The 26,279-nt window shown below is 31.5% G+C and overlaps 1 protein-coding gene across 5 annotated transcripts in view; it reads right to left on the bottom strand.

The window, feature by feature from the left end:
* Window positions 1–26,279, bottom strand: part of LOC112683323 (protein Tob1-like) — a 40,095-nt gene that overhangs the window by 2,192 nt on the left and 11,624 nt on the right. For 2 of the 5 annotated variants that reach the window (XM_025554313.1, XM_025554314.1), the window contains 2 exons: window positions 5,238–5,649; window positions 2,050–2,594 (listed from right to left, as the gene is read on the bottom strand). In XM_025554313.1, coding sequence (XP_025410098.1) covers window positions 2,050–2,594; window positions 5,238–5,636 — 944 coding nt within the window. In that variant the 5' untranslated portion in view covers window positions 5,637–5,649. Of the gene's footprint in view, window positions 1–2,049; window positions 2,595–5,237; window positions 5,650–7,006; window positions 7,369–10,058; window positions 10,110–26,279 lie in introns of those variants that run through there. The other 3 variants (XM_025554316.1, XM_025554311.1, XM_025554312.1) reach the window with 3 other exon arrangements.

Here is a 26,279-nt window from a genome sequence, read left to right as displayed (position 1 = left end):
CGATTAAAAATTAAATTATTACCTGTAAGGGCGACCATATATTTATAAATAAAGTATTATCAATATGGGTAAATTAGAAGGCGGATGAGGTGTATTTGATATGAGATTTTTATAAGATGCATCTGTTTGAATTCATATTTAAATTAAAGATTTTGTTTTGAAGTTAATAAATAATGTATCTTCAGTGTGCTCAATAAATTGTATGGGAGATTGGAGTTTTCTTGTCGAACCTCTTAAGTAAATAGGCCAGGATAAAATAGAACGACCTAGACACCCAGTTTAGTTTCTCTACCACAGTGGCGCTAAACCCGCGATACACGGCTCACATGTGACCCGTTACAATTTTTTTAAAAGAACACAAACTATTTTAAAAAAAAGTAAAATTATTATAAAATTCGATTTTTTCAAATTTATATATCTTATTTTCAAAAATTTTCAAATAGAAATTTCACGATATAACCCATGCACTTGATCAGCGTACTAATCAAATTAACCTACAGCATGTACCTTAATTTGTAACCTTTTCAGTAGTGAATAAAATATTTGAAAACAAATTCAATACGTAACTACATGTATACCTACTAGGGTAATAAAATAATATTATTAAATTAAAGTTGATATTATTTGTACTTTTATATCTGGTGGCCCGCTCTAAGATAATTGTTTACCTAAGTGGCTCATCAAGGAAAAAAAGCGGTAAAATACGATTGAGAAGGCTCGAGTTTTTTTTTCAACGTTGCCAAATGTAATCGATCGATAATATGAGCACAATAATCTGTTGATATTTATCGGACTTTTATCGGATTAGCTGGATGTTAATAGTAACTTAGATACCAGATACGAGAGAATGACGGTTAAGCTTTGCAGTCGTCGCACAAACTATTCGTTAATATAATATAACATACTACATAGCATATTTATTAAAATGGAAAAGAACGAAATTAAAATTATAAGAAGTAACCGAGGTTAGAGAGACCTAATATTATTAGTAAGTAATAAATTTTATAAATTCTACATATTTTAAAATTTTTTTATACATATATAAGTATTAGATATTTTTTTGAGTCCTACATATTTGTAATTTTTAATTCTTATTATATATTACATATTATTAGGCACTTATTTGTATACGATTATAATTATTAATTTATGACTTTTTCAAGAATACTAATTGTATGTATACTACATTTTTAAAAGCCAAATAAATGATATGGCAAACTATGGCAACGTTGCACTTAAATTCGTTCTCAATCGTATCGTTTTTTAGGTTTTTTTTTGGGTCAGAGGTAAGTTTTTTGTTAATTTTAAGTGTTCTCAATCGTTCGGCCAAAAAGGTATAAAGTTCTCAATCGTTCGATAGTCAAAAAAAGTTGAACCTCACTGGACTATCCCAAGTCACACAGATGACACAGATGTCTCCAACAGCGTGTATTGACGGTTTAATAACCAAAAAATAAAAAAAAATAAACATCGGCAAGCTTTTGGTGTGCCATCTGTCATAATTAAACGTATTTGTCGTTACGATTGCGGTTAATTTGACACCTTTCGCAGTCGCGTAGGTACGTACATACATGTAATGACGTAGTTTCGCAATGGACGGACGGTTTACGTGACCTCTAAAAGAAAAACGGTACGCTCATATGCGTGCACACGGTCGTAATAGCTATACACATACTCTCGCTTAAACGCACGCACACACACACGCAAGCAAACTGCACTGATTCTGTGCACATAATAAGACTGCAGCTAGCTTGTATGTACAGGACGTTTCGACGAGTAGAACAAATGTTGATCGTTGCATCTATTTCGGTCGGACTGTATTCTGAAACGGCGACGGTGGTTCTCTCGTTTTTGGCTCGCTAGCCAACTATTCCACGATGACCGCGACCTGGTATAACCCCCGTTTATTCACGCTGCACTAACGCACACTTAACCCTTTTACGCTCTCATACACATCGTCATCAATCGAATGCATAAAATATCCACGCACTGTCCGAGCATCCCTCTACACGCATACCATCGCCCTATAATCAAAACGTTTCCGCCTACTTGTTTAGAAATTCAGTCAACAGAAACCTGTTAGCTCGCTTGTTGTTGGACTTAAGTTTGGTGCTGCCGAACTTGGTCTGTGCGAATGAAGCCGTGGTGAACGTCAGCGGCGCGGACGGCTGCCGGCACGGCACGTAAGCGCTGCCGCCCGTGGCCGCCACCACTGCGGCTGGGCCGCAATCGTTCGGACTCCGTGGTTGCTGCTGTTGCTGAGCTGGTTGCTGACTGCTGCAGCCGTTAATCGTGCTGCTACTGCTACTGCTGCTGCTGCTACTGCTGCTGCTGCTGCTGCTGCTGCTGCTGCTGCTACTGCTGCTACCACCTACGCACGGCTTGGTGAACAACAACGGATTATGCTGTTGTTGCTGCTGTTGTTGGAGGTGGTGATGGAGATGAGTCGGAGATGAATTGTTGGAACCACTGCCCAGAGGCGGAGAACCTGCCGAACACTTGTCCGGTGGTGAAATGCTTAATGAACTTAGGCTGGACGCAACCGAGTCGATGGGCCGGAAGCATTGAGCTTCAGGGTTAAACGTTTTGATGACCTATACAAAACACAGCAATCATTAATTAAACTTATACATTTTTAGCCACACAAAACTTCAATCAATGTAATATAATGTTGCCTTAAGTCGATTTTAGGTTAACGACCAATTACGAGACCCAATCTTGATTTGAATGAAAGACCTTTACAAAAAGGTCATTTCTCGAATATATTCCTCACATTTGAAGTCAACTAACCAAAGTGATCATTAGTCATTTACATTATATTTACACAATACGTTTATAAAAGCTTTATTACATCGAATATAAAGCTATTTAATAATTAAAATTAAGCAACGACGTTTTCTGAGAATAAAAGTGGCCCTTGTCATATCGACGGATTGCCACTTCTCGCACAACTTATAAACCCACCATGTTATTTGTATGTATAGAGAAATAAAATATAAAGAAAGTTTGGGTAGTAGTATTATATAAAAGGCCCTAATGAAGTACCTTCTGAATTGTTAAAACTGCTTGATGATGATAGATTAGATATGCTAGTTGATTTATTCAATACAATATATGCATCAAGAAATATTCCAGAAGAAGTATGGTTAAACTCAACTTTTATTACATTTCCTAAGAAAAATAACCTAAAAAAATGTTCAGACTATAGTACAATAGCTCTTATGAGTTATACTTTGAAATTATTTTTAAAGATCATACGCGGAAGAATATGCGCTAAATTGGAAAATGAAATAAAGGAGAATCAATTTGGGTTTAAACAATGAATGTAGACCAGAGAAGCATTATTCGATATACATACCCCTATGTAAAGGTCCTTAAATATAAATAAAAATATTTTTACTTGTTTTATAGATTTTACCAAAGCATTTGATAACGTACAACATGACAAATTAATTAACATATTAATTAATAAAAATATTGACAGCCATGATATAAGAATAATTTCAATTCTCTATTGGAACCAAACTACCAGAGTTAAAGTGGACGATGAGTTCTCAGATGAAATACAAATTCAACAAGGAGTTAGAAAAGATTTTGTTTTATCTCCTCTATCATTCAATATTTACAGTGAAGCAATATCTGAAGAAGCTATGCTATCCTCCATGAACATATTGGTATTAAAGTAAATGGGAAATTCGTCAACAACTTAAGATATGCTGATGACATAGTCATTCTGGCGGGTACCATAGCTCATCTGCAAAGAAAAATGAATAGGCTCAATATGCATGCAACATATATAGACTTGAGATGAATGGTAAAAAAACTAAATTCATGTTAATAACAAAAGATCAAATAGACAATCGTAATGATTAATCTAAATTAATCATGAACAACGCCATAATAGAAAGATTATACTCATATAAGTATCTTGGAACATGGATTAATAGCAACGGGGATAACTCGAAAGAGATCAAATGTCGAATTGAAATTGTTAGATCAACATTCTCTAAGCTAAAAAAAAAGTTTTTCAAACCGAGATCTACCTTTGGATTTAAGAACTAGGATATTGAAATGCTACGTATATTCTACCCTGTTGTACGGGATGTAAACTTGGGCACCATAGAAAACAAATATTAAAAAATTATAAGCATTTGAGATGTGGTGTTTCCGTAGAATTCATAACATATTTTGGATTAATAATGTTATAAACGCAAAAGCTTTGAGAAGAATAAGCAAAAAATTAGAGGTGATAAACAATATAAAATCTAGAAAGCTGCAATATTTTGAACACATGTTAGGGGGGGGGGGGGTAAGAAATATCAACTCTTACATTTATTAATACAGGAAAACATTTGTGCTAAGAGGAGCAAGGGAAGAACCAGAATAAACGGGTTGCAAAATTTAGAAGAGTGGTTCCAATGCAATATTAAGGAACTATTCAATACAGTCAAAAACAAAGACCTTATAGCCATGATGATTTTCAACCCAAAGATATATAGAAGAGGAAAATTAAGTAGAAGAAGATATATAAGGTCGTTTCTACATTAAGTATTTGGATACGCTATATATATATGCGTACATCTATATCTATATGAAACAAAATAACTCTCCCGTTCAGTTGCATCCAAATACGATTACAAATTAAACATGCATTTATAGTTTTATTTCGGAAACACAACAATCTTGTAACCAAATAATACAACACATATAATATATGAGCAAAAGGGATTGAACGTTTTAACTTCGATCGCATTGTTGTTTTCCTGTATTACGCGTATACACAGCATACACATATGTATATACACATATACGCACGCGTGCGCACGCACACTCATATAATGGCTGCACTCAAATAATTTTAAACTTTCATTTATAGCATTTCTGCGAGTACTGTAGTATGATATGTTATGTATTATATATATATATATATATATATATATATATGACGTGGATAAATTCCCCGTGGACTTTAATTTTCCATCACGAAAATAAATTATTTTTATTTTTTAATATATTTTCATTTCACCACCTCTGCTGTAGTTCTACACTTGAGTACTCTTATAAACATAATATTACGTATCTAATGCATTATAACAGTTTATGAGCTTGGACCCTGTTTAAACACAAATCATATATACAGTGACACTTCAATCTCCGAATTCACTCCTGAGATAATATTTAAGTTATTTCAAGTATAAAAAAAAAGGGAAAGAATAGAAAAATTAACGCAAACGTACCTCTCTGTCAGCGGTTCTGTCGTCGTGGGTGTCAAACTGGAGACCACCACTGTTCTCGTTGTACAAGATTTTCACGGCTCCTTTCTCACCAATGCGGTAGCTCACTTCACCTGGGTCCACCCAAACAGCTAAGTCTTGCGGCAAATTCTCCAAAACGTCTTGGATGGCTACACCGCTTTCGCGGGATGCCTTCTCGAACACCGGATCAATCGGCGATCCCGTTTTAATACACCGATACGCTGAACCACGGTACGGCTTCTCTGGGTACCAATGACCAGCGAATTTCTCGGTTAGACATTTTTCTAATTCTTCGCCAAAAATGTTCACTCGACGTCTAGGTAGTTTGTTGTATAGGTACGAGATCACAAAGTTCAACGCGACGCTAACCTCAATATGCATCTTGATGCGATTTCTGGAAAATAATAAGACGTTATTATTAATTATATTGTACGTGATGATCGGTCAGTATGAGTATTATTTATATTTAATATAGATATTCATAAATCAATATTTTAAATTCAGTGAACATAATATGTTCAAAACATATATATATATATATATATATATATATAAATAATTAATTATATAAATAAATAATTCTGTTGGACGGTTTATTATAAAAACGATGGGGACCGATTATTCGTTAGAAAATTTATTGGTTACTTGTTTTGGTAGCATCAGATGATTTTAACATACGATGTAATAAAATTATAACTTTAATTTATATTTATTCACGTGACCTGTTCACGTCATAATTTTAAACGGCCTTATTCATAAGTACACATTTTCATGGATAAAATTGCATAAAATGTATTTATAAATCGTTATGATAACTTTTAATTATTTTTTTTCTTTTCATGCGAACGGAATAAAGTGATATCTGAAGAGCACAGGGCAAAGGCTAAATTATAAACTACGAATGAAATATACATTAAATTATAATTCTCGCGGGCATAATATATTGTGACCGTCACGAGGCATTACATAGCCATATAGATGTTAACTAATTATAATACGGTAGGTCTAATTCCTAAATAAATCCAGCTATCCTCGTACAAAAAAGTACGTACAATAATCGATATTGGAAAAAAACAATATCGCACAAACATCACGTATAATATTACGAGTATAATGTATGCGCGCGTTTGTATTGTATTATAATTTGTAATATATCCATATGGTCGATGTAGGAAAAAATAGTGCGGCGGCGTCAGCGAATGCTTTACAACTCGTTGACCTATAACGAACACAGGAATGAGTTCATGTTTAATGTGTGTATGTGTGTGTGTGTGTGTATGTGCAAAGGTCGTTATCATGGAACAAGCTGACGAATGTTTTATTATTCCAAGAACTTGGCGAATTTGTGGACAGTAAAACGATATCGAAGAAAGAAAACAGAAGGTACCTTTAATCGGTATATAAATGCTATACCATGTAGGTATGTGAAATATTCACCAGTGACTGCAGTTAAATAAAAATATGATTTACCTTTAAATATTAACTACCTATTGAAAAGATTATTTTTCACGCATTACGAAGTATAAAAGTTTGTTGATTAAAAGTCCATTGGATATCTTTTCGGTTGTTGTGTGGTAAAATTATATTGTCAGTATGGGAATAATTCAAAATAAAATATAATATTTTAATTATGTAAAAAATTATATTTGATATAAATATTCACAAGGATTTTTTTAAACGTAACTTATTCACAATTTTAGATGATATGCATAATATAGTAATAGAAATTATGATGATATTTAAATACTTACGAAACGTTTGTGAACATTTGATTTGAATGATTGAACCAGACATTTGAATCGATCTACGAATAAATGTTATCCTCCTCCTACCCAACTAGAAGTCCATTAAAATGTATGCGGCACGTAAAGCCAAAAAATATAGCTATTTCAGAGACACACAGTTATACTAATATATTATCACTATTATACTTCAATATTCATATATACGACAGCTTTTAAATGGCAGACGTACGTGTATACCCAATATTATTATGATTTAAAAGTTACATGTATAAGTATACAATAAGTTAACTGGACACGAATTTAGTATAGCGTGTACACGGACGAGGCATTTGTTTGCGACACGCGACGACGCACGGTGGCGGTGTACTAACTGGTAACGCATGACGTACGCATACACCTACCGCGAGACTGAATAATAATATCCGCACGGGCCCAACTAATTAACATCCAACTACCAAGGTATTGGTATATGCCATTTACCGGTGTACGTATTCATGGGTTTGTACGTACAATATACAATATAATAATGTAATATGGTAACGAACATACGCATTGCGGTTGCTCGCACGCGTGTGTATTATTCTGAATAAGCTGTATAGCTGTTGTAAATATCAAACGTATGTAAATGTATTATTTACGAGTATGTAAACCGATATATAGGTAAACACAATAATAATAATAATAATAATATGTATGTGACATAATGCGATGGAAGAGCAACAGTGGCTGTATATGTTACAGTCGCATCATGCGCGTTGTCCGCGGTTTAAAACGGCCTAACCTATATATTATTCGCGTCGTCCACAGATGTATCTATATACTTAAATATGTGTACATACATACACACACACACACACATATATATATATATATATACGTGTGTGCGTGTGTTCTAGAATAGAACCGTTCAGCCCTAACCAGGATGTTTGGCATCGTTATTACAACCATTGTTCGTATCGTGGCCGAAGGTCGAACTAATATAATGACATAAATCGCAATAATATATATAATATGGGCCGTATTTTACGTGCGTGCGTGCGTGCGCGTGTGTGTGCTCGCGCGTGCGTTTCGTTTATTTTCGCTGCTATCGCCACCGCCGTGGATATCCCGATATTCCTTATAGTATTTTATACGAGAGCAACACATATACGTACAATATTAATTCCAATGGTTGAAATGAAAATTGTTGTTTTATGTGACCTTTTGTTCACTATACTTTTTCGTTTTCGTAGTAGGTATTACCTATTACCGATGAGTTCCAACACGCGAAACCACCCCCTTGACACGTACCCTAAGATTTAGAGCTCCACATGTATGTATATCTCATACCTATTTGCATGTGTGTTTACAAAATATCCAAGTTTTTGTTGTTTCTCATTACATTTACATTTTTTAACTTCCCTCGACTTTCCTTTACTAGTAAGTAGCATTTTTATTTGAGTTATATTTGAGTTCATATTTTTTCACATGAAACTAAAACATTTTAAATAAATAGCAATGCACACATAAATATTTAAAATTTAAAATAAATTAACTTTCAAAATGTAAATAGTTTAATTAAGTTTGAATGTTGAAAATGTATTATATTATGTGAAACAAAGCCGTATCTGGGGGGGGGGGGTCCAGGGTGTCTGGACCCCCGACATTTCTTCAATATTTTACGAATGTTTAAAATAATTATTCATTTTTAATACTAACATAAATATTTTCAGTCAAAAATGACTAAAGCTCTAATTAATCATTGACTGCTTTTAATTTTGTATTATAATAACATATTTTCATATGATATTAATTTTAATAAAAGAAGATTAAATATTTTTCTGTCTTATTTTTAACCAAATATCAAAAGTTAAAATCTAAATTCAATAAAATTATAACGTACATGTTTTGGACCCCTCCCGAAAAAAATTTCTATATACAGCCTTGATGTGAAATATACATAAATCATTTCATACAGTCAATTTTCAAAAATAGAAACCCAATTGTAGAACACTTACTACTACATTTAATACCCATAGTTATCTCATACTAAAATTTAATATTTAACTTAAAATTAAGCTCGTTTCGTTTAGAATCCGATTTGACATATCCTCCACCGCCTAAGCATCTAACACCACTCTCGCCTGGACGGATTTTGAGAAATATATTTAAAAAAAAATTCAACATATATAACAACTGAAAGATTCCTTTTTAATACGTATAACATACAACCAAATGTGTAAATGAATATATATAAACATTAGATAAGTACATAATAGATTTTGAAAATGTAGAGAAAAATTTGAATAATAAAATATGCAAAATATCCACTGACGATTGGCTGGAACGTGGCCGTACATAATATATTGATCCGTTGCCAATCGCCGTGGACGTTTTTAATGTTCTTAAAATAATATTCCACGGCGATTCAGCCAAGGCCGATGGGACAAACAACACACTAATTTGTTTTTTCTTTTTAATTTTTAATTTTTTCGACCGTTTAGGCCTGAGTTATGTAAAATAAAAATAAAATAATACTATTATTTAAATGCGTATGGTAATAAACTTTGGCACTTCACGCGTTATATTATACAATCACGAATGTATACCGGTATCTATTAATAAACCAACGACTCGTTGAAGTTCGTCCACCATCGTTATTCCTAAATTTACCCTACCCAAAAATTGTCAAAAAAATGTTGACGCATGTGTATAAAACACGTGGCCTGCGTATAAAAAAGTACCAGCATATTGTAAAGTTGTTGTCTTACGAAAAGCCAATTTTACAATTTTCATTATAATATGTTACTATACAAAAATAATTGATATTTAGAATTACTAAAAAACTGATTTTCTTATATTTTCCAACTTGACTATTTCATTTACTTATTTAAATTTAAAAGTTTATCAGTATTCAAATTACTCCGTTTTCTTTTGGTTATTTTTTATAATTAGTTTAAATTACAAAAACGTATTTAATATTTTTATTTTATCACGTTTGAAATAGAATAAATAGTAAACGCCTGTATGTAACTATATAGTGTTACTAAAATTTAATGTTAAACAACATTTTTATTACCTCGTTGTTAAATTAAAAACGCTAAAGCCATTGTTCTAATGCAATCCAGGTGCTATAAGTAAAAAAAAAACAAATAAAACTTTACTTAAAGTTAGTATTTTTTCTTTATATGTACTTACTTTAAAATTGAAAAGTAAAATTTATTATTTGCTAACTATTAACTTATGTCTGGATGTCATTCTATTGACTTGACCGTCTTAATTTAACCAGTCCAAATTGATTACTAATTTGTCTTTTGAATGTAAATAACCTGAACATTTGTAATAGGAGTTGTTTCAAATATATTAAGTTTTAGGTATTATTTAAAAAACACAATTTATTATTCGAATTAATGGTACTTAATATTATTCATTTTATCTTTATAATTTAATGAATAAAATATTTTAAACTCATTTTAATATCATATTTTACACTGCCGTAGAATAATAATACGATAGGAAGGTTCGGAGAAAAAACCTAATAACCAACAATATAATCACTCATACTTTTGCAGAATGCATCTGTATTAAACTCAAAATGAAACGAATTCAAATATATTCTACAAAAATCGAGATATTTCACGGAGCAGAGTCAAAACATATATTTCGAACAGCTGTATTAATAATATAAGTACGGTACGTAAAATCGTTGTAGACATGGTAACGGCGTAATTTGGACACAATTGAAAATTAAAGTACGAAGACGAATGAATTGGATATAAAAATATTAATAATAATGACGTAAGAATGAAGATTTAATTCGAAAAAAGCGTTGAATTTATTTTTATTCTTGAAAGAAGAAACATTTCAAAGAAGACATTTCTTGCAATATTCGAAATGCACTGCATCTTACTGTCATAAACACAATATCGACGAATACGGTTTTAAAGTACAGTTGTTTTTCAACTTGCATCGACTGACAGGTTCAACAGTCATTATGTATCGGGAATAGGAAAAAACACATAAATATTCGCACCTTGAAAAATTGCGCGCACAAAACGTTTGCGACTGACGGTAATTAGAGACGATTGTATTGATAGACACGTGTGGCCCAGGGCGTACAGTGCGTGCACAAGCGTTTCCAGAATTATAATCACTGTCGAAAGTTGTGTACTCCGCAGTATTATACATTATAATATGCTATAACGAGACACGAAGATAACTTTAATACATCTTATCTAATACATACTCACAGCATATACAGGGTATTTCAAACGTAATGTGACATTCGATTCGATTTTTCTGCGTAGCAATTTTAAATCGGAAAAAATAACGCTAGAAAGAAATGATCGAAACTAGATGGACGTATCCGTTATTTTATGCAGTAAAAAAATAAATGTATATTACGTGTGGTGAATTTATAAAAAATAACAAACGATAAAAATATAGCTGTACACCGCATAGTTTATCGACGTATTTGATTTTACATTAATCACCACGTTCAATTTGCAATATTTTGTAAATCGCGTCGAACGCGTCTCCTCCAAAAGCAAATTATATTCCCGTGATACATAAGTACTTATGTTGCATAACTATACTATACGTTAATATTTTTTTATATTTTAATATTAAATATTATATTTTAATTAACGCAGTAGCCGAGCAGTACTAACGTTGCTATACACACCTATATGTTTTGAATTATTACATATTTTAATTTCAACGGAACGCGTTAATCTATTGTGCTTGCGTAACGCCGTATAATATTATATGCATTGATATATATATATATATAATATAAAGATAATACGTACGGGTCGGTGCTAACACTTGAACTAAGTGAAATAAAACCGGAATCTCGGTATAACAAGTCCTTCAATCACTTCGGTTATTATGATATAGACCTGCATTTTAAGATATCGGATCCAACCGCTATACCATAATAATATATGTTAGGGTCGCGCCACACTAGAATACTTTTGACGCGAAGATACAGATCGTCAAAAACATTAGATGAAAACACACACATGTAACGAAGCGTGGCAGACTAGCGTGGTTTTGACGCGCGTTACCGCGTGCTACCGCTGCAGGCCACGTTCTGTACATAATAATATAAATGCATTTCCATCTAACGTTTTCGACGCGTTTTCATCGCGCATCAAAACCGTTGTAGTATCCCATGAACCTAAGGGTCTCCTAGTATCTCCTCCTGTGTTGTCTAACGATGATGGCTGCGAGAAACAATAAAACGCGAGCCATTAGGTCGATCGAGTGTTTTAGAAAGATCCGCTTTTGTCCGTTCAATAGACTCGTTTTCTTTTTTAATTATTCAAACTTATAATAATTTCGATTCAAATGAAGAATATATATATAAAAAAAAAAAAAAAAAAAAAATAGAAAACAATACGCAGTTTAATTATAATTTTCAAACGGATGACATTGTTCGAGGAATTAACAGTGACCTGCAAAATTCGTTTACGGACGAAACGATCGTACAAAATATGAGTGTTGTAATAATAATAATAAGTGTTGTAATAACACGGTTTTTCTCGTCAGCGAGAAGGCATATTATTACTAATCATTTTGCACACCATTGTACTCGAACGCCCTGTATATACAAGCGCTGAACGTACACTAAAATAATATGAATACACTCGTATCGTTAACACGCTTGATATTACGAGCTGGTGGTAGACACGTATATGCGCGACAAGAATCTATATTAAAATATTACATTTGAAACAGTCGAAACTTATAACGTAAAACGTCCGCCAGTTGGAGATAACGACCCAACGGCGTGCATTTATATGATATACGAACGATCTGAACAGGAAAGGCAGAAATATCGTGTATAAATAAGCGGCTTGCATGAAGTCAATCCGGATCCGAATTCCGAAGAGGGTCTTGTCGAAAAATCGAAATCGTTTTTAATCGCTGGATAACGTGATTTGGAAATGTTATCGAAATCACAATTTGATAAATAAATATTATAATAGTACCTATGTGTAATGCGTTGTGTTGTGTAGACAAACATACATGTCCAAGGTTTATAGATAAAAGATAATATTATTATCTTCAAACCTTGGTATGGCAGGGCATATTTTATATTATTATTATCTTTATAACACACACGTGTGTGCATGTGTGAACAATAATAGTAAAACATTATTGGAAACTTGGTTGACGTGCGTGAGCTGGTGTGAATAGAAGAGTCAACGGCGGTCGCTAATGTGAACAGTTTTAAATATCTGTGCACAGTTCCTCGAAAAAGAAAACAATGGAGTAAAATGTCATGAGTTTTGATTTTTTTTTTTTATTCAAACAAACTCAATACAAAATCATAAAAAGAGGACATTTTAATGGCGTTGTTTATGTTTAACTGTGTATTGTAGCCTGTAGGTACTGATGTTTGGACAGTGAATAGCTTTATGCATTACAAAATTAATAATTTTGAGCACTTTGATTTATAAAATTATACTAACGGTTTTAATGTAGCTAAAAAATAATAGTAAAATAAAAAATAATAAAATTGTAAGAAATATTTATGATAAATATTTTTTTATATGTTTTTTAGAAGCATTTTTTCTTTTTTTCCTTATGATATTGTTTTTGCAATTGTAATATTTTCTCAGTTCTCAAAATCAATAGCAGAAATTGAATCAGATGATTAGCTGTGATTTGAAAACGTATTTCAGAGCCACTCATGCAGAGAGGTGTTCCGCCTATATTATAAACAAACAATATTGTAACAAACATTTTATAGATCCTTTTTTTACTTCTAATACGAAAATGTAACTCTATGTTCATGTTAATAGATTATATATCATTTGTTGGTGAACTTCACTTTAGGATAATTTTTTCCATTTATTAACTCAGATACAAAAAAATAAATGAGTAAATAAAAAACGACTGCTACTGCAGATACCAATTTATATATATATATATACATATATAAATATACGTTAAAATAAGTGTAAACGTTACATGTTCATGTCACAAAAATAATCACGATGAACCTATGTCGTATATTCGACATGCTAAACAACGCCTGTTGACGATACAAACACACCGTGCATACAAAGGGGACGATAGCATTTTTTTTAATTTCACACATAAATCATGAGCGAATAATTGTTTACCGATATTCGAAGCGTACAAAGCTAATAATATTATATATATATTATATGGACTACTTTTTTCCATCTTTCCTTACCCTTGTAGCGAATCACACTCCATCACCGCATTATATATTATAAATAACAGCAGTTCTCGTCGTCGTAACGGAGCAGATAACTAATACTGCAGAAAATATGCTTTGTATATATGCTTATGTACCATATGTAGTTGCATACAACAACAAGTTTTCTATAGATTTTTAAACGTCTTACGCATGTTTAATAATATTTCGTAAATGGGGTGGGGCGCGAGGTTTGAAAACTGTGCTATTTACGCAATAAAATATAATTACGCTGTAGATCACTTCAAGTCTATTTATATGGATGTAATTATAGTAGTAAATTGAAAGTTCGATAGAAAACAAAGTGTATATACCTATATAAACGATAATAGTATATTATATGCTGTTGACTCAAACGAGGATTCCATATTTTTTATTCGTACGTGATACGATATTATTATCATATCATTTTTGTATGTAATGCGGGTCTAACTAGAACTGAAAATTATTTATCATTGGCTTGAATAAATAAAATTCTATCTCAGCATTACTTTATATCAATAGGTTAGAAGAGGAGAACTTGGGGTAAAAACATGGATTTAAGAAATTCCAACGTAGCGTTTACGTGTATAATATTTTCAAAAGAATAATTTGAAAATACATTTTCTTGAAAGAAAACATTACCATTTGATTGATTTCATTACGCTTTATTTGTTCCTGAAATCAATATGCTAAATTAATATGAATATTTTTGAAAGTGATTGCGGTTACAAACATTAGAAGGATTCCCCCCAGTGGCGTAGGTAATCCTTCCCATTACCAAAATCCTAGGTAGTAAATAAATAGATAACAATGAAAATAATTATTATGTAAATATATTAAAGCCCGCATAAATAATCTTTACCTAAGCCATTGGTTCTCCCGAAAAATAATCAAAACTCAAGCCTCATCTAACTTCTTTAAGAAGACACATTTACGCATAAGAATAATTTAAAATATGTATATGACGAACGGTTTTTTTAATTATCGACACACTTGATATAATCAAATACGATATTTGTCACAATCGCATGGTTCTATTTACAATATAAGACGATAAGTGTAAATACGTGCTATATAAATAACAAAACAGAGCTTTTTTTTATTTATCTTGTGATAACATTTTATGAGCATCTTCTATACTCCGAAATTAATTATTAATAAATGATTATAACATTATCATTAATGGTTTAATTTCTTCGATTTTACCATCTTATATTACATTCCAACTATACTAGCTATATTATTGGCTATATTACTGGCTATATTAAGATGACGGTTAAAATAATCTTTCGGTTTTTATTAAAATTAAGTATTGACAATGATTTTCAAACATTTTAAATTTTATTATGGATTAATATTCCCATACAAAGAAATTAGTAAAACAAACCCAAGTGGTTTTATTGTAAAATTTTCAAAGTATTTTTATATATATATATAAAAAAAGAGTTTTTATCATTTCACTAATTTAAAATTACAATTGTTTACTACACATATAATATGCCGGTATGGATAAATTCCGATTTTAATAGTTTATGGAATTTTTAATTCTATTGCAAACATAAATAACTCATAAATTTACTATAGATATATGTTTTTAGAGACAGTATTATACGAACGTTTTATTATACATAAATGTAGCTATACACATTTATATATATAAATATATTTAAATTTATCTGAATTATTGCAAATTCTTCGATCACAAGGTAAATCTAAACGAATGCGCGCGCCTATTGTACAATTCCACGTAATGAGTGTTGTCCTCCGTTTCTCGAATGTTTGTGATTAGATATTTTTTGTTAAATATTTTTACTTGCACGACGTAAAACTGGAAACAATAAAATTAAAATATACAATATTTTTACGGAATAAGTATATACATCATGCACGTATGTCTCCAACTGTTATAATTATACTATTGTTGTGGTTGTGTGTGGAAATTCATGAAGCTAACCTTAGACAAGGTCGAATTCATTAAAGCACACATTGTACAAGCGCCACGCAACCCGGGCGCGTTATATTCGTATAGGTTAGTAGCTTAATAATAAATGGCAATATTATTGTTTTTTACTACGCCATCAAACTGGAGAAGCGTTCTTGCACGAACGAAAGTCAAGGTCGATAAACTAACCCTCCTTGGTAACCCTTCCCCACTAGGTTAGTAATTCTTGAGGTTGGTATTTATATGTGTTATTTTTTATTTTCGGTGAATCGTCAGCACTCGAGTCGATAAAATGGTCTTTTAAACTAAAAAATCAAAACAATAAGCATCATAAAAACTTATACGAAAAACCTATTATTTTTTTAATAGATAAATATAATAAATATCGAGCTAAGCGTTACACAATATACTTTACTGCGTAAATATAATATATGCTATAGATAATTAAAAATTGTATAAAATAACAATAATTCATTGTCTATTATGGTAAACATTTAGCTATTTAGCAATTTAAACTGGCAAACGTACATACATTATAGATGTGTGTATTTGTTTTTTGATCTTTTAAGTTAAAAGTGTAGTAAAATAGTAGTTATTAGAAGGTTAAAAATCAGTTGATAGTCTTCCGAATTATAGTTTTTCCTGCCTATTTAATACATATATTTAATATAAATTCGTCTTTGAATGAAAATAATTAGTAAAAATAATGGATACAATTGATAACAATAACAGTGTTATGTAAATAAATCTTAATGACGTAGTCTAATTCGAAATACGTCTCTCGGGTGTATAAAATCAATAAAATCTGATTTACGGTTTATAGCTGATATAAAGGAATAGTAAAACGCATGATAAAAATAAACATAAAAATAGGTATTTACCAATACTTGGGTTGATTCGAATTGGTTATTATTAAAATTTAGTATTTTTGTAAATATTATTCTAATGCTAAATACATAATATATTAGATTTTGATTTAACGTAATTTTTTTATCGTTAATTTATCGAAACACCTGTGGGATATAATATACATCATTTTTAGTAAATAAATCTTTAACATGTTTATATAACAATATAATATGCATAATATAGATGTTTCGATTTTTTTGCTGTCGTCACTCGCGTATAAATTATGTAGGTAACCGTTTTTAGTCATGTCCGCCCGTGTGTCTTGCGGCGCGGGTAACGATTTGGACACCCTTGTACAATACTTACAGAAATCGTTATATACTCGTATTACATTATCTACGATTGTCAACCGCTATACCAATACCAACGGTAAAATATCTATAATAATATATAATAACTTCAACACCGCATATAAACGTACATTACATATACAATATATATGTATTAAAATAGTCGTCTGACACGCGTTCAAGGTTGATAATTACATATGTATTTTTTTTCGAACGCATACGATGGCTGTTCGCGACCAACGCGAGTTGTTTTGGATGAATGCGAGTTATACGAAAAAAAATAAAAAATAGAATAAAACATGTTTATATTTATATTGTTTACCACACGGGCCCCGCTATGACTTTGCACTATTTGCACAGTTGATGGCGTGATAGGTGTAGTAACAGTTCTAGGTAAGTATACAGAGCGATGATTGTTCAACGTAAAACGCGGGTTGTATCCAGTAAACTGTTAAGATTACCGATTTAGTAACGTATTGTTTCATCGAACATTTTCAACAAGACACGGCGAGGGTGAGTTAGTAGGTATAGGTGAACGGAGAAGAAAGTGTAGACATTTTAAACGATCAAACCCTTCTCAACGTTTTTACAGTGATACGCATGGCGAGTATATACAGCGGAAAATGGTCCACGACTAGGACAAAACATGCGGGTTGATCATTACGTAGCACCAGCGGCCCATCCCCATTTCCGTTCGTCACGATTGATGACGAGAATCCCCCTGTATACGATGGCGTAAGCGAGCGCGCGCTGTTGTACCATTATCGCGACGGGACACGCGTACACTCACGTCGACGTCGTATAAAACATAAAATATAGGCCCGTCGGTGGTTGTTGCCGCACACACTATATACATATACATAATTCTGAATGAAGAGAGCTTTAGGTCATTTTTTGTACGTATCAAACGGGTGGCGGTGGCTCAGGGGAGGGTGATAATCCTGTGGGACGAACGGGTGATCGCGCATGACCACGGAGGACGGGTGTGTTAAATTACGGGCCGAGTACAATGTAAGGTAACCGTTGGTTACGGGCGGCGGTGTGTGACGTCACGCCCGGACCGCATCGCGCGTTACGTCACGCGCACGACCACGACGGTGGGTTACGGTCCAATGTGGAGTAGGGCAAGAGTACAACGCAGGGGCTCTATCGACTCTGTGCTCCTCCTCCCCTCATCCCACTTTTCTACATCGGCAGACCTCTCTAGCAACGGGTGTGCGAGGATGGGTCGCTAACACGGTTCTGTAAGCAGCGTGCGCTCGGTCGACTGCGTACAGTGTACACACGCAAACACGCACACACGCACACACACGCAGCCGCCTACGCACGCACGCCTGGCTGTAAAATCGGTGGACGTAAAGACCCCGTTTAGGGCCCGCGAAATGTGTAGGCGTAATCGACGGGGATGTGTGCACAGGTAGCTGCTGCGCTGCCCCGTTCGCGACGTTTCAAAATGTTCACGGAAGAACGACGACGATGCCGATAGGTGTACACGACGTGTGTCGTTGATATTTTCATTTATCGCGACACCGACAACACCGCCACCACGACTCCCACGCCGGCCGACGTGCTCCTACATTTCATCGTTAACGCATTTTACTCAAAACGCACTCGCATTATTTTTTATTTTTTCTACGACATACCCGTCAATAGCCGCCGTTCGGTATCCTTATTATATATAGCAATCGATTTTACGTTTTAAGTAATACTTTCTCTCTCTTTCATTCACTCTATCTCTTTCTCGAAAATGCTAGTTATTATTTTTTCTCTTTCTTCGCATCCCGAATTGTCATATCTCGAAAATACACATTCTTTTCGCTTTGACTCCGTTCGTCCGTCGTCGTCTTGTGTTTATATCGTGTTCCCCGCGTTATTCCCAACCGATGTATTATAATTTCTAATACTTAACAAATTCTATCGTGTTAAATATGTTCGATTTCTGAAAAAACAACGTGAAATATTAAGAGTACGGGTGTAATATAAGTAATCATGCAAAAAATAAAATATTGCTTTTCGATAGAATATAATACATCATAACATTTTATTTCATAACAATCGTAATTTGGTCTTTTAGATGTAAAACGCTATATCGTTATAAATGTTTAAAAACTGCGGTTTTTGTTTCCCACGGGAACTTGACGATTTTTACAATAAACTTAGAAAAAAAAATTATTATCATTAAATAGTACGAAAATAAAAAGTACAACATATTTCAGTGTGGTAAAAATGTGAAATTCATGAAAATATTATAATGTGTTAACTACCAATATTCGTATGAAGCATAATATTGATGAAACTGTTATCTAACAAAAAGTATGTTTTGTATTTCATAAAAATATGAACCCAAAATGATTTAGACCAACAGCGACACCATTTGGTATTGCAGACGTAATCGAGACAAACAGATGGAAACAACGCATGTGCGCACGATAAATTCAATATTTGTTCGAGCGTTGGTGATTTCTTTAAAACCGCAGATAAAATTAGGAAATTAATAAATATTACATTTAAAAATGTTATTTCAGTTAAACTATTTAGTCTACATTTTATAGATCCGTTTAGGGGGAAAATATTTAAAAAAAAATGTAAGTTATTTCTTATTGTAACATTAACTCGTGTAATATTTAAATATTATATTTCTCGCTATGGTATTTAAGTATACGTTCCATTTAATAAATTGAAGGTATAAATAAACACATCAAATATACATAGTTGTGCGTGAGCGTGTTAATTTGACCACTCACTATGATTTATGATGAATGATATATGATGAATAACTCGCTATGAAGTACCATGTATAATATATTATGTGTAACTGTTCGGTATTGTCCACAAAATTGTACTTATGTTATTTTAGATACACCGATAATCAATGGTAATAATTGTACTTAAAAGCTGGCAATATTTATTATATTTTTATTAATAGCTGATACAACGGTATTTTTGGTAATGATTTGAAATACCATTATTATTAGTTAAATCAAGAATATCGACCATGAGAAAAAAATTCTTAATTAATTTGAACCCAATCATCGATTTTGATTTTCTTTCAAATATTTGTGCGTTTTATTGAAAAATGTACTCGTATATTATAATAAATTATGCGTTATTAGTTGAACCAGGCGTTTTGTATTCCGTTTTTGATCCTTTTCGGCACTGTCTTATGTAAAAAACACGTTTTACGAAGATTCATTAGTTTTGGATTAATACAGAATTTTCGTTAAGATTAACGATAAGATTATCCAAGATATTTAAAATTTGAACACCACCAACCCATAAGGTTTACAATGTGACCGGAACACGTACACGGAAAACTATACGACTAGTGGACCGTTGACAAAAGATTATTTGCGGACGACAGCGAATACTGTTGACATTAAAATATAGTCATTTTGTCTTACAAACGATTGAGATTGAAATATAGACACACACACATACATATACACACGGACATACAGACATACAGGCATATCGTATAAACACACGTTTATGCATAAATACAGCGGACAAAATTCTGTGGCGCGGTAGGTACCGATTGCCAATTATGTCGTTTTCGGCGTTTATTATTATTTTTTTGGCAAACCTTTATAATGGTTTTTTTCTCTGTTGTTGCAAAAACAAACATATTATTATCTTCGTTATAAATATAACGTATATTACACACGCCAAAACCACGCACACACCTCGGCTGGTCGGCCGCTGTGTTCTACGGCGGCGCGCACACACCTAGAGGACGACGTTGGACACCCGCGGTTTGTATAAATAAACCGACCTCTTGACGATGAAGACGAAAAATAGACGTGCACGCGCTATAGAAATCTTACACTCGGCCCAACGTGGCTGCGTTTACGTTCGTGATTCACACTGTACCGGCTCAAAAATAGATTGGACTATTTGCGGCACGCGTCTTCTCCAGCGGCGCGACATTTGAAAAAAATATATTTGTACCCTTGTTATGATGTATATCGCAAACAACGAAGACATCAGGTCTGACGACTTTACACGGTACACGAATCACTGGTATAGTTTTGACAATAACTTCTCGCGCTAATAGGAAAGCACAGGCGGCCGCGCATGTCCGACAAATAATGATCTCTTTGGTCCGGATTAAAATATTATACTCTGCTAACATTTTCGTCACACTACTGTTTAACGACAACTACGAGGTGAAAGAGTTATTATTTTCCCCGTAGCGTGCACTAACATTTTAAACAGACCCAATTTATATTTTTTTGCTAATATTTTCGTCAAACCATGATATTTCAGTAACATTTTTTTTTATTATTTATATTGTTATTATTATTATTAATTTATTTATACAAACTACAGTACCTATATACATAATGCAATGTAATATAATATGTAAAAATGATGACATAATGCTAAAAAAAAATTAAACCTGAAAATCTGAGAAAAGTGTCCAGTAACACTACTTCAAAAATTCGAACTCATTAACTAATTATTTGTATTTCTTTATTGATCCAGAAGGTATCTAGTTCAGTTTTCGCCAACGCAGCTGATTGGATGAAATATTACTAATATTCATTATCTTTAACTACCGATTTATATTTTAATTTGTGATCGAATTATTAATCTTTACTTATTAATTATTTATATTTTAGTAAGCCCATAAAAATCAAAAATAATTTTTATTTTTGAATTCCTTTATAAATATACTATTCGTTTAATATTTATATTATGCATGGTGTACGTGTAATTGGTTTAAATGTAGAAAGTGATATTAATAACTAATACAATAATACAATAAATAAAATAAATACTAATATAATATACAATATATAAAGTAACATATTATCGTATATATATTTTTGGTAGGCTAGTAAAGAGTCAAGCCATTTTTTAAATGTATAGTGCATTCATTTGCCAAACCTAAAAGGACAACTCTAAGTATTGAATAATACTAGGGTTATACTGTATGGAACTGTAGTTAGAAAATTTTCGGGTTTCTACTGAAATTATAATATACTCGTAATTTAGTGCAATTATGAAGTATTATGAAAACAATTTCGAAAACAGTTAACTAAAAAAATTACTATTCTATTGAAATTACATGTAATCGCTCGTATGTAAGTTTAGATTATATTGGAGTGTAAGATTGGTCTGTGTGTGTATGTGTGTATATGTGTAATTTATGGATATTGTAATTGATGGATATTATGCAGTAACATCAATTTTCCAAAAATAATAAATAGGATTATAACAACAAAACATAAAAAGTATTTCTATTCTAATTGTTCTACGATTATCATCACTACAATTAAAAAAATTAAACTCCTCATTTTCAAATTAGAAAGATTTGAAAATTATTATAACTTAAATATAGAGTACGATTGATTTTTGATCGATCTAGATAGTTTTAACTTTATCTTAACTATTAACAGGCATTAAATTATATTCGGAACGATTGTTATGATATCTTTGATGTAATCTTCGACGTTGAGAGTTAATCGCATATTGATTGACACGGTTCCATCCAAGTACGAATATTTATTATATGTAGGTCATGGGGGCTGCAACGAATCGACACGACAACCGCGGCAGAGCAAGTAAACCTTGGACGAATTCCAACCAACAGATACACGTACAAATTTACATACACGTATGCGCCAGCGTGTGGATGAAATGTACACACAGTAATTACTCTTGTTGGTGCGATTATTAATTTCTATGTAGATCCATCGTAACGGTGAGGATTTTAAAGTAAAACTTTTATAAAAATATAATTTTTCGTCTTTGGTTTTTGTTTGTTCTTTCTATCACATATCTTGCTGTACTGACACGGCACTAGCGCGCCGAGTGGCTCGATGTCGCGTAGTCCCCTCGTCGGCCATGGGCATGGTAGTGCTTCACTTTTATTGCTTATATCCATTCAAATTTTCGTTTCTCCTTCATTAAACAATATAATTATTTACTACTGCAAACAGTCAGTGCTAGTAGTAGTAATAATAGTAGCTGAACTTGGCAAAAAGTATTTTACCGCTAATTCGTTAGCATTCGAGAAACGTGTCTGCCATTCACTATATCATATATAGTCTATGCATTACACCGCGAGCGGAATCCGTTTAGTTTGCTATTTTTGTGCATTGATCTTATAACAGTTTTAAAATGACAATGTGATATAATAATACAAATAACTGCGACATGTGCACTACCGATAAAAATAGACTACGACTACTAAGTGTCTCCTACACGATTTGTATATTTATAATTCGACAATATACGTATATGTTTATACATACTACCATGTTATGAGCGATGGAAAATAAATTTTCGTAATACATTTTATAGCGATGAGTTTAGAATATCTACAATCAGCTATTTATTTACACACAACAGCTAAAAATTACAAAGAATTTTAGTGTGTATTCGTATGTGTGATGTTTTTATACCATTGAGAAGTATATGTGGATTATATATGGTTTAAAAAAGTACAATTACTTAACAACTTATATTAAAATGATTATGTATTGCATTATTTACCCATGTGTTGATGTTTAAAAAATACACACATGTCTCTACTCTTTTATTGAAAAATTGCGTAAACGTTCATAAAATTTAAGAGTTAATACGGTTCTACTATTTGGTATATGGGAGTATTTATTCCAACTTAACTGAATTTTGATTTTTATGTCAGCATAATTTATTAATTACTATTGAGAAAAATAAATTTTAATAAAAGTATTAGAATTATTGAATTAATTCAGATAATTTTGATACAAAAATATTTATTTTCTTACAACAATTTTTGTTTAAGTATTAATAACTGGTATAACTAATATAATAATATATCAGTGCATAAAGAACTTTGAAAAAATATAAATCAAAACAGCGTTTTAATAGATATTAATTATAATATTTATCACTTTTGTAAACCATTAAATGATTGAATGATTAATTATTGATGACTATTGCAATATTTCACTTTTACACATTATTTCGCAATTATTGAAATCGTTTTGTTGATAAGATAAAACAGCACTTAAAACGATAGAGGAGTACATTATTATTTATAGTTATTAAGTTTATATGTGGTTTCGAAATTTATACATTAGGCGTAAAATAAAAAAAAAATAAGAAAATATAGAAATATTTTTTTTTTTTACAACAAACGCGTTAAATTAAAAAAAAATAGTGTACCTAATTTTTAAGTCAAGGTGAAAAGTTTAGTTCCGTTTGGTATAAATTATTTACACCTAAAAACGGTACTTTGATAGAATTTATTGTAAATAATATTGTTAAACATTAATTTAAGTAATAATCGTGATTCCTTGCGATTTACTTGATTTGTTTCAAAATAAAATACAGCTAACCTTGTGAATGACACTCGCGTGTGCCTTCTTGTTTTGTTCTGCAATCACATACGACCCAACATTTTTCGCCTATCTGTTAATCATAAACAATGATTGCGTTTACGTGACCAATTTTTTATGCAAGACCATTGACCGGTTAAGGAAGGAGGTGGTTATTCAATTTTTGGACTTATGTCTTATGTCAACTGTATGTGTATCGATAAATAAAGTATAAATAAAGTTTAACATTTTGATAACTTAAACTTTATTTATACTACTATAAAGAGAATAATATTGAATAGAATATAAAAAGCACAAAATTAGAATAAATCATAAATATTCATAATGTATTTATCTACTGGTTACTTCTATTTATTACAATTTTTAAAAATTATTTTGATCAAATGAAAAAAGAAATGTATAATATAAGTATTTAATATAATATATTATATATTATGATGTTAATAATCACCGTTCAAGAGTGTGTTACCATATATGTTAATCATATTTAATTTATCCAAGTTGGTTAGTCGATGTTTATAATTTGATAACTGATTACTATATCATTAGTAACGAATTAAATATTCGATTCATTTCTTCGAAAATAACAATTGAAATATTCGACGTTTGACCTTATAGTACTATTATATTTTACGCTAACAATGTTTTAAATACTATATATTTAGGAACATAAATACTTTTTTTATCGATTACTTTGTTTTAATATCAATAATTATCCATAGTAAATGTATATGTAATTCAATATCTCTTAAAACTGTCATGATCTAATTTTAATTATAGCTATTTATAGAATAGTTAATAAATAAGCTTTATATATAAATATATATATATATATATAATTATTATGATTAATATGTCAATAATTTAATTCGAAAAAGGAAAAACTATATTCTTTAGTTAAACGCATTAGTGCTATACATATTATAAATTCAATTTTACTAAATTAATATAAATTTTGCATTTCTGAAGTTCAATCTAAACTAATCTTCAAAATTAAAATTTTTTTTAACGTTGAAAATTGTAGGCAGAAAATGAGTATTGAATAATTGCATAATTGAATTATATGTATAGTATGCATATATATAGACATTAGTTTAGTTTGTTCTACTAGTAATCTTATGTGACTATGTCGAGTGTATAGGTTCATTGACAACATTTATTACAGAATACATATATGATATGAATTCCTCACCTTCATGAGTTCAGATAAAAAACTCTCATTTAATTTGAATATTATGTAATAACAATAAGATATTTGAAAATTTTTAAATTTAGACGTAGCATGGTTAAACATTTTTACTACTTAAATGTGTGTATATTCCACTATTAGGTAAGCAAATCAAACGAATTGAAAAATATTCTGTTTTATAAATACTATGCGAATTATATTCAAATACACCTGTATATTTGTTTATAATTTTATTTTAGTCTATTACTTATTTGTCTTTGATAATAATAGTATCAAATCATAAAAATTATATGAAGTATCATTAAACTTTTTTGGAAATATTGCAAAATGAGTAGCATATATCATGATTAAGTACCTACTTCTTTGACGACGTATCTATAATGTAAAAAAAAAACCGATTCGGTTATCGGCGAAATAGAAATA

The sequence above is a fragment of the Sipha flava genome, unplaced genomic scaffold (assembly GCF_003268045.1).
Source record: "Sipha flava isolate LNK unplaced genomic scaffold, YSA_version1 224_pilon_pilon, whole genome shotgun sequence".
Classification (NCBI taxonomy): Eukaryota; Metazoa; Arthropoda; class Insecta; order Hemiptera; family Aphididae; genus Sipha; species Sipha flava.
This window is presented reverse-complemented; position numbering and strand designations above follow the sequence as displayed.